The sequence below is a fragment of the Colias croceus genome, chromosome 2 (assembly GCF_905220415.1).
Source record: "Colias croceus chromosome 2, ilColCroc2.1".
Classification (NCBI taxonomy): Eukaryota; Metazoa; Arthropoda; class Insecta; order Lepidoptera; family Pieridae; genus Colias; species Colias croceus.
This window is the reverse complement of record NC_059538.1, coordinates 11,072,960-11,083,962: the sequence shown is the minus strand read 5'-3', so window position 1 is coordinate 11,083,962 and position 11,003 is coordinate 11,072,960. Positions and strand designations below refer to the sequence as shown.

At 38.1% G+C, this 11,003-nt stretch overlaps 1 protein-coding gene across 1 annotated transcript in view; it reads right to left on the bottom strand.

The window, feature by feature from the left end:
* Positions 1 to 278: 278 nt before the first annotated feature.
* LOC123702434 (solute carrier family 22 member 3-like) overlaps positions 279 to 11,003 on the bottom strand; it is a 34,753-nt gene continuing 24,028 nt past the window's right edge. Inside the window, exons 3-12 of the mRNA XM_045650183.1 lie at positions 6,255 to 6,432; positions 4,492 to 4,621; positions 4,028 to 4,156; positions 3,632 to 3,824; positions 3,128 to 3,233; positions 2,699 to 2,931; positions 2,354 to 2,433; positions 1,665 to 1,840; positions 1,024 to 1,178; positions 279 to 621 (exon numbers count right to left, since the gene is read on the bottom strand). Of these exons, the coding sequence (XP_045506139.1) occupies positions 561 to 621; positions 1,024 to 1,178; positions 1,665 to 1,840; positions 2,354 to 2,433; positions 2,699 to 2,931; positions 3,128 to 3,233; positions 3,632 to 3,824; positions 4,028 to 4,156; positions 4,492 to 4,621; positions 6,255 to 6,432 (1,441 nt within the window). The 3' untranslated portion in view covers positions 279 to 560. The remainder of the gene's footprint in view (positions 622 to 1,023; positions 1,179 to 1,664; positions 1,841 to 2,353; positions 2,434 to 2,698; positions 2,932 to 3,127; positions 3,234 to 3,631; positions 3,825 to 4,027; positions 4,157 to 4,491; positions 4,622 to 6,254; positions 6,433 to 11,003) is intronic.

The window sequence follows — 11,003 nt, the reverse complement described above, 5'->3', positions numbered from 1 at the left end:
ATAAATGTAAAAATAATATATTTAGTACAACCATAAACTTAGGTACAATATATTTTACAATAACTCAGAAACTATGTAACAATATTAAGATACTTTTCTCAAGTATTCGTGCACGTTGTGGAAGTTAAGGGTAAGATCACGTTATCAAAGAAAGCGATTCGCGGACAGAGCGAACTTTAAGCAAATGCCAAAAGTTGTGACCATTTAATTATTAGATACTATAGTACTTAAATTTTGTATTACGAGTGGAATATAACACATGTAAAATAAAATCTCAATTTAATACTCCGTATTTAATATAACATTCACAATGAAAATATTAGTTTAAAAATATTTGTTGTTTGAGTAAAGGAGTAAGGAACATAGCCTAATAACGCCATTATAAGTACCATTATAAAATATAAATGCATTATATTGTTGGTAAACTACGTCCTAAAAATCCTAAGATATTTAGTTTCAAAAACTCCATAAGTCGCTCCCGCTTTCGCTCATAGCTTGTATCTGTTCAAATTACCCTTTTGGGAAATTGAGTTGATTTCAATAAATGCTAAATTAATAATCTAAGTAACAGCCTTGTCTTTCTCGCCTTCATCTGCTGAGATTTCGTCGTCGACTGCCGACCTGAAAATATAGTTGTGATTACTGAATATTTAATTATTACGTATAAGGAATGATAGGAATCAATTATCAATTAGTATATTATTGTAGCTAAAATAGAAAAGTAAACATTAAGTTCAAGTCAATAAGGTATTTTATCAACCCATATTACTATTAGTTATACAGTTGCTAATGAATAAAACTAATTTAAACGAACTGTGATTAGTGTGAAACACGTGATACATTTACGATCAGTTAAATTAAAATCCAGTTGTTGTATGGTATTCAGTTATACGATGCACATACCTGGCAGTTTATTGTACTGTATTGTCACTGTACTGCATTGTAGTCATACTGTACCTACTGAAGTGTAATGTCACTGTACTGCAGTGCCACTGTACTGTTGACTACAGCACTCACACATACCCGCAGCAGGTGTAGGCGCGCACGGTGCGCTCCGCGTCGGCGACGGTCTGCGGCATGCGGCGGCCGCAGGTCTCGGGCAGCGCGCCGCACACGCCGCCCGCCGCCAGCGCCGCGCCGCCCAGCAGCACCAGCGGCAGCGACCGCCACACGCGCTCCTGTGCACAATACATACGTATATATATTATAACGGGTTAATATATTGGTCCAAGTGCAGGCATGTAACATTTCTTATTTGCACGCCGCCCTTAGCAACTGTCCCCTCGCCTGTCAAGGTCGTATGCTGTTCAAAACCGCCTGGCATTGTACATACTTACTCTGAGACGTTTATTTGATGACATATAAAAATTTCGAGTATACAGGATAAAGTTTATTTTACCTCATCAACTGTGCGTTTTCTAATTGATCTGTCATATACTTCTGCTTATTGTAATCGCCTGTCAATTTTTTTTAAGATGTACAATAAATAAACTTTATCCTATTAAATTTTCAAATTTACAGAAACAAGTTTTGAAACCCAATTTTTTTAACAGTTTGAAAAATAAAGGGGCTGAAGACGTGCAGGGCTGACGGATACATATGGATAAAGGAACATTAGGACATAGTGATAGGGACAGAGAAAGCGACTATGTATTGATACTCACCGAAAACACAACAAACGGCGACAGCACGGTCGCCACATAACCACTGACGTGTATCAGCGAGCAGCCGGACGCCCGCCCGCCGGTCGGCAGCAGCTCAGCCGACCACTGGATCACCGCATTGTACGCCATGTTGATTGTGAACCGCGAGAATATGGCTAACGTCACTTGCGGGATGCCTGTGATGGATGTAATGTTAAAGTTATGGACAAATTGAATAGAATTTTGTTTGCTTTAAAAAATAAGCAAAAAACTGATTAGATACGCTTATGCGCGCTGTTTCTTCTATAAAAAATTTAATCATGCCCATCTACATTATGAATATCAAAATAATCTGTAAAATAAAACTATTTCAAAATATATATCTTGTAAATTATGGAGTAAACTATTGATATAAAATAGAAATGAAAAGGGACCTAACATAGATCCCTGTGGAACTCCAATGTGAACCAACAAACTGCAAGATGTTTCACCATTAACAACAACGACGGTTTGTATTCTATTCTGAAATTACGAAGCAATGAAATTCTCACTAATAAGCTCTTTAAGAAGTTTTTGAGTTCATAGTAACTAAAATTACGTAATAAAGTGGAATGGTACAAGTCAAATGCTTCAGAAAAGTCGCAAAATATTTAAGCAATATTTTCTATTATTTTATAGTTCATTAATAGAATGCCATGAAAATAACTCACCTTTTGGTACAAAAGCAGCAATTATAGCCAATGTTCCAGAAATAGCTAATGGTACTGCTGCGAGATTTCTACGACCCCATCTGAAAAGGGAAAAGTTACCCTTAAAATGCTGAATGATTGATATTAATACAAAAATTTGTTCTCAATCAAGTTTCAAGAAGAATGCATTAAAATAATCTTAATTTAATTTCAAAACAAACTGAAGGAAAATATGAAATCTTTCAAATATTATTTAATTATCAATTACACAGACGCTACCAGAAGGTAGATAATTATAAAACTTTTACTATACAAGTTTCACAGCCAACGTCACATATAAGACTAAAACTCAAGACAAATATTTACCTATCAAGAACCAGCGCCAACAAAGCCACCGACGGTATTTCAGTAGCAGACGTCAACGTAAAGGTAATAAAGAAGTCCAGCCCCAAGCCCTCAGACATTCTGACCAGGCCATCGAAGACCAGCGCACTCGCCATGTATACGAAGATTATGAGAAAGAACATGCGTCGGAGAAGAGGGCTTTTTAGCACGTCCATTATGGACTCGTTGGATTGACGGGTTTGGCTTGCGGACACCTAGGAATAAACAGTAAAGTTCATTTTATATTTCTCTTGACTACATGAATATTGATATGATTTGGTTATGTTTAGTGGTAGAAGATCTTGTCTTTGTGGAATAAGTAAATAGCAAAAAAATAAAACAAGAATTTCAAGGGCACGATAAAAATTACAGGGCAGGTAAAATTTTCGCTAAGTTTTCACGGATACTTACAATGAATTCATCTAAAGCATCCTCAGGAATTTTGCTTTTGTTGACTTTTTCGAAACGTCTCAATACTGTAACGGCTTGGTTTACCCGACCTCGAGATGCTAACCATCTGTAAATTTTATAAAATAAATATAAGCTTAGTAAGGACAAAAAAATGTTATCTGATATAAGGATAGGAGTTTCACTTAAATGGTGACATACAGATGTGAATACCGTATTAGAAAATGGATTTATTGGACCTGGGGCCTAATTAGAACCTACAGCTACAATGAACTGATCAAGAAGATATTGTAACACAACTGTATTTAATTTAAATGTGTATTCAGAAATATTGTTTCCTTCGTTTTGTTCGGCCCGGATAAGTGTGCGTCCACCTTGAATAAACTAATGGGTCGTACTGGAAATCTTTGGAAGAGTCTTATGCCCTAATGGCGTCCTAAGGTTGAAACGGCGGAACACTAAAAGCAGGCTGCTGCCCCACAGCAGTTGGCCGTGTGCCCCGCTCACCTCGCGCTCTCCGGCACCGCGAGCGGCACGAGCAGCGCCACGCTCATGGGCAGGCTGGTGACCCACAGCAGCAGGCGCCAGTCGGCCGCCCACACGGCCAGCCAGGGCAGCGCCAGGCAGCCACCGCCGAAGTACAGCGCGATCGACATGTTGCTCACCCACGTGCGGTGCCGCGGACCCACGTACTCTAACGCTAGATGGGGCATTAGACATTCGAAGTTTGTCAAATCGAACTTTCACGGTTTCACTTCGATAGATTAAAATATATCGAAAAATAATGCGTTAGATTATAAGCTGACGGATCACATTTTATTGAGAAACGAAAGACATTGGGGCTTGAGTCATAATCAGAAAACATTCTTTAACAATTAAATAAGTGATTACAAAAATAATTACCTAAAATGTACATAGCCATGAAGCAGGAATCATACGACATGCCGACGAGAAATCGACAGAACGCATAGTCCCAAACTCCAGTAGAGTAGATGGTTGCTATACCACCGACGAGTGCTATTAAATTTGCTCCTGGAATGTGATATTTTCAAATATCAATAATTGTAGAAAAAAATCCTGTTCTTCATATTTTTCTGATGAGGTGTCCAGAAAAAAAAATTAGATTCATAAAATAACCAAAATATGATGTTTTTGATAAAAGACCAGCAAAACCTAATATACAGCAAAAAAGTACATTTTAATGTTTAATGAAACCCTCTCGAATAATCTTATAAGTACACAGCCTTGCTAAGATGAGATTGAGACCAGTCAAGATTAAAAAAAAATCTGCAATACGAATTGGAACATCAATGGGATTGTTCCAAAAATTTCCATCACCAGACATTCACCTACATACAAACTCTTACCAACCAAAGACGGCACTCTGCCGTAGTAGTCCGCTACCCAGCCGAACAACATGCCACCAACCATGGAGCCGCCAAAGAAGATCGCCTGCGTGAGGGGTACGTAGCCAGCGTTTTCGCACACCCAACCACGCTAAAAGTATCGAAAATAAAGAAAATTAAGGATGGTTTCATCATCATCATCATAATCATCTCCATCATCAGCCCATATGTGTTCCCACGGCAGGGACACGGGCCTCCTATGTGGGTTCAAACTATAAGACAACCCTTGCCACCCTTGCGTGCGGGTTGGCAGATGCCACATGTCATCAAACTTTTAGTTCTTCGAAAGAATCTAAAGTTCCTTAAAATTGGCAGAACTACACAAAACTGGACAGGGTCAGAAGTTCGAAGGTAATATACCGAAAACAAGTCGAATTGAGAACTTCCTTCTTTTATTTAGACTAATTGGTTGAAAATAAATTGAATAAAATTGAGTGGGAAACGAATAAATGTTTGTACGTAGAGACTGAAAATGTTATTATTTTAAGTAAATTAATGATAATTTAAAAGAAACAATATTGGATTTTGTAATTTCGCATTCATATTCGAAATCGAAGACATTAAAAGATTATTGTACTTTGGTCGTACCCAAAGGTCAATAGTATATAAATATAAATAGGTATATAAATTGCCATTATGCATCAAATTATTCTGCTAATGAGAAAATATAATATCTTCGAACAATACAAAAAAGCCACGGAGTACCTACCATATTTTAGGCAGGATTATTTTTCATTCGACAGTTAAAATAAAATAGTCTTCCAAAAATAACTGTTACTAACACGGGAAAGCTAAACATTCGAGTAAGTTTATATTTGCTATAAATTTTATTACTGTTGTAATCTAAACAAGCAATTCACGCATGGGTAACGTCAGAAAATTAAAGGCATCGTAAACGAAATACACATTATTTGCATGGTTGCGGAACCAAAATTGTTCGGGATTATATTAAATATTTTAATCATATTTTATAATACTTATTTCTCTAAAAATGTGACGCTTGAACTGCACTGCGCATTATTTTAATGATTGCATGACTGCTATGACTGGTATGCGTCCCCATAATCTGATTATGGCAATTATTTTTAGTAACGCGATCATAATCCTTAACCAGTAACAATTGACCATTACTTTCTTTTTGTTGTCATTGTTTAATGTAACTGCTATCATTGTAGGTACTCGCCAAATAATGAAATACACCAAAAACTTATTATGACTATCGTACGTGGTAAATATCAGGTACTATTTAGGTAGAGGTCTCAAATAATCATAAAAAGTTCACCTATGTTTTTAAAATCATATTAATCATAAAAAGTTCAAACTGAACTAAGGTTTTTTGTGCCAACAAGAAACAAACGTTTTTCCAACATTCATGTAAAAAATTTAAAAATGGCGGAACTGGAAGAAGAATTGGCAAGAAACTGCGCGCGATCGAGGAAAGTGGCGTGAACTCGTGTCGGAAGCCAAGACTCTGTTTGGGTCGCGGAGCTAGTTAAGTAAGTAAGTAAGTAGGAACTGGAAGACGTGTTTTGTTAATTTTATCTCTATATTCATTTGTCCTATTTCACCAGTATAAGCCCCAAAAATTCCTTTAGCTTAGGTATGTTTCCCAAGAATAAAGTGGGCCGTTCTATTTCTTTCAGGTAGTCCAATAGTTTTTGTATATCCTATACAAGCAACTATAAGTTATTTTTTATACGTATAAGATATTTAGAGATACTTACTTCACTAACAACAGTATGGTAAGGAATGTCTCCCAGCTGGAACTCCCACCCATTTCGGCAAGGCACCATACTTGCGTTCACTGGTATGGCCATGTCAATGAGCACTTGAGTCCAATTAGCATCATACATCAGGCATTTCTCCCATGTTTCGCCGATCCGTGGGGATGTGAGGTTCCGTCTGTAATAGATAAAGTTTATAAAATTATCTAAATGCTGAACAAGGAAAGAGGCAGGCCCATCTGATGTTATGTGATCTCGGTCTACATCGCTCATAAAAACTAGCAACATTGGTGGCGTTACAGTACCTATACTTTTCCAGTCTCTTGACCTAATATCGTAATTCTTCGGGAACATCGCTGGTGATAGATCACTCTAAAGTCTAATGCCTCCTCCACACTACTCGCGAAGTTCCTCGGCGAAGTACTCGGCCGAAGTTGACTGAAGTCCGCGGTGCTACACTACACACTCGTTCAACTTCGCGAGGAACGCATACGTTCATATTCAGAACGAACTTCAGGTAACTTCGTGCCCTTTGACTCGGGCGCAAAAACCGACAACAAACGAAAGTCGGCCGAGGCGAGGTAAAGTTGGACGAAGTAAGTCGAAGTGCCTCTCTACATTATTCTATTCGTCTAACCTCGTTCAACTTCGCGAGTAGTGTGGAGGAGGCATAAAGCTTCACCTTACCAATGTAGAGTAAGGGCCCTCTATTGGTTTAGGCCATAATTTACAACGCTGGCCAAGAGCATTGTCTTGAACTTTTGATAATTTGAACTGTAAAAGGATATGAGGAATTTTGCTACTTGTAAGTTCGAAAGGGTACTTCCGCTTCATTGAAGTACCACATTCTAGATAAATTTAATATTTGCCGATCGTAACCTTAGAGCATTAAACCAATCGTAACATACATAAAATGTTCTGCTCTCACGACCGACAAATCGATTTTTATGAATTATTGTAATATAGAAATGAGTTAGATCTTGGACAATGACGCGTTCTTGGCAAGGGATACTATACTTTATTTTGCAGAAAAGAAACTTGAAAGGCGTTAGATAGAAATATTATTTATGCGATTACGTTAGAATCTTTCTTGCGTAATTGTAAGAGATTTCTTTTCAACGTAAAATAACTATGTTTTTATACCATTACATTACAAATCCATGTCCATCGGTCATGGATAATAATTTAGGAGGCATTTCGTAGTTTTTTTTTTTTTTAATTTACCGCATGTATATTACTCACATTTACATTATAATTATTTATAAGTAACTTTCCGCCCGCGGCTTCCCCGCGTTTTCAAAGAAAAACCCGTTCCCGTAGGATTTCCGGGATAAAACCTATCCTATATCCTTTCTCGGGTATCAAAATATCTCTATACCAAATTCCATGCAAATTGGTTCAGTAGTTAAAGCGTGATTAAGTAACAGACAGACAGACAGAGTTACTTTCGCATTTATAATATTAGTATGGATTCATATGGAAGCAAAAATGTTCAGCAGAAATAAGGAAAGAAAGAAAAAGCTCGAGCAAGCTAATAGCTATTGGAATTACATACTGAATTGAATCGTAAATAATTAAATACCTAGGTATATTGTTTTCTTAAGGAAGGTGAAAAGGTTGTTTATATTCCCATTAGGCGTTGCAATGTTCTCGATGTTAATAATTTATAAGGAGTCGATCCTTCGCCTTGTAACATTTATTTAATACCATTTACCTAGTATGGTAGAAGTTATATACAAATCCGTTATCTAATCTTGACTCGTAGGTTTTTAAGGGTTATTTTGTTTGACTCTAGGTCAACAGGTCTAGGTTAAGAACAAAAAGCCTTGCAAAAAATATTGCAAGACAATGATTTGCACATAAAAATAAACAAATCTTTACTAATATTATTGAGCTGAAGATTTTTTTGGATGGTCGGTTGAACGAACTAATCTCGAAATTACGGGAACGATTTTTTGTGTATTAGATACATTACGTACTGTACATTATATACAATATCATACACAGACTAATAAGAGCGGAGCAATGCGGGACCGCGGTCAGCGGTGCATAACACAGTTTTACTGCAGTTTATCATAAGTCATAGCACAGTATCAGTTTTTTAGGTACAATAATTTTCGCAGCCGACATCACTCTATCCAACAGTAATATAGAGAAACACAATTTTTATTAAAATAATGAACAATGCCTTTATTAGAAACGAGCTGTACACGGACCGCTCGAGCAGTTAACGGCTGAGCGACGTACACGGACGGCTCGAGCGGTTGGCGTCAACTGCTCGAGCCGTCGCGTCGGTTGTTGACCGCTCGAGCCGTCGCTACCAACCGCTCGCGGTTGATAGCTATATTTTTAGATTTTAGATCGATAGATAGATTTTTTTGACTAGTCGAGTCATTGATTTTCAGGGGGGGTGGGAGCTGTCGACGGCTCTAGCGCAGTCAACGGCTTGAGCAGTCGACGGTACGATGGAATTTCGTCAAGCAGTTGACGGCTTGATGCGGTGGCGACGGCTCGAGCAGTCATGTGTACGGCGGTGAATGAATGTCTATAGTTCACCGTGCGGTCGCGGCTTCAAGCAGTCGGTCTCAACCACAGTATTACAATATTATTTCCTACAGTAAGGAAACGCCTTTGATGTCGCGCGATGCCGCCGCCAGCGTAGGTACTTACGCTGCCACACGAAAATATGCTAGGGTTGCAAGAAATGGGAAATAAAAAAATTGTGATTATTAATCTTATGAATTATGATGAATTCATTTATTCATAATATGTATTATGTACATTACAAATAATAATTGAGATTATTAAATCTGATATAATTATTTATTCATAAATACATATATATGTATTTACATATATAATATTACGGTGCTAAATATTTACGTTGACACTTTATTTTTGGATCTTCTTAATTGTCTATTATAACATTTAAATAAGTATTGCATTGCGATGAACAATCTGATAAGACAAGAATGAGAACAACATATACACAGCTTTGATTAAAATTCTATAGATACAAATACAATCTATCTAAAATATCTTAATAACTTCTGCGATTTCGATGTAGATTTACATCCATAAACAGAACAGTTTGTGCGCGCCAATAAAGAACATGTAAGTATAAAATTATTACACAAACAATACGAATGCGTCGTCCGTTCACGCTAGATAATGCAAACTAAGCGTGATTGCAGTACGCGGCCCGCGTCGCCCGACCCCCCCCCCCAGTTCCCCTCCTTTTCTCTGTGCCATTCGTTGCCATACTGTAGGAAATATTGCAATATTTTCTCCCATTTTTCAAAATACTCCTCTAAAAGCCACAGCCAGTATCGGAATTTTTGGTCTCGAAATCACGAGTGATGTGCAGTTCTCTTGTCATCTGGAAGGAAAAGCTAAGTTGGCTTCCCAGAAATTAGGTGTACTCTGTAGAGCGGGGCAATATTTCACTCCGAGCCATCGCCTTAAACTTTATAAGGCGCAAGTCAGGCCGCATATGGAATACTGCTCCCATCTCTGGGCCGGTGCACCTCAACAGTATCTCCTTCCATTTGACCGAATCCAACGGAGAGCTGTGCGCCTCGTTGGCGAGCCAAGTCTAACCGATCGGCTTGATTCTTTAGCACTGCGTAGAGAAGTCGCCTCCTTATGCGTCTTCTACCGCATTTATCATGGGGAGTGCTCTGAAGAACTGTTTGGAACACTGCCTGCGGCTGAATTCCACCACCGTACAGCACGTCACAAGCTCAAATTCCATCCATACCATCTGGACAGCTGGCGATCAACAACAGTTCGCTTTAAAAGAAGCTTTTTGCCTCGTGCTACGGAAATTTGGAATCTGCTCCCGCGGGCAGTGTTTCCAATGAGTTACGATTTGGGGACCTTTAAGAAAAGAGCGTACACCCACCTTAAAGGCCGGCAACACACTCGCCATACCCCTGGTATTGTGGGTGCAAGTGGGCGACGATGTTCACTTAACATCAGGTGACCCGTCTGCTCGTTTGCCTGCTATTAACATAAAAAAAATACTGTGGTCTCAACTGCTTGAAGCGGTCCGTGTACGGCCGCCCTTAGGGGACGCCTCCGTCCTAACATCTACCTGCATGCCAAATTTCAGCCCGATCCGTCCAGTGGTTTGGGCTGTGCGTTGATAGATCACTATATCAGTCACCTTTGAGTTTTATATATACATATATTAGAAGAAATAAATCCATATTAAATTGATAACGAATCATCAATGTGCGTCGACTTCGTCGTTCGTTTATCTTGTAATATGTTTCGCAATCATTCAATGACAACAGTTATCAGATTATTAATATCAATAGTGGGTAATTCGCGATACAATTTCAAATAAACATAAACCCTTGGATATCAACAATGGCGTCTTCTAATCAAAGCTAACAATTAAGAAATGCGTATTGTATTTTTGTACGTGATTGACCCGGGGTTTTACCCGCATTGCTCCGCTCCTGTTGGTCAAGGGTAATGATATATAGTCTATAACCTTCCTTGATAAATGGGCTATCTAACACCGAAATAATTTTTCAAATCGGACCAGTAGTAGTTACAAACAAACAAACTCTTCAGCTTTATAATATTATTAGTATTGATTAATAGTCACTTTCTACAAAACGAGATAGGTACAATTTTCTGCTACCAATAATGATTCCTATTGTTATTTTAACACTATTGTAACAATGGAAAGAAATTAAATAAGAAATATACGTAAACTTAAAAAAACAACGGTAAAGA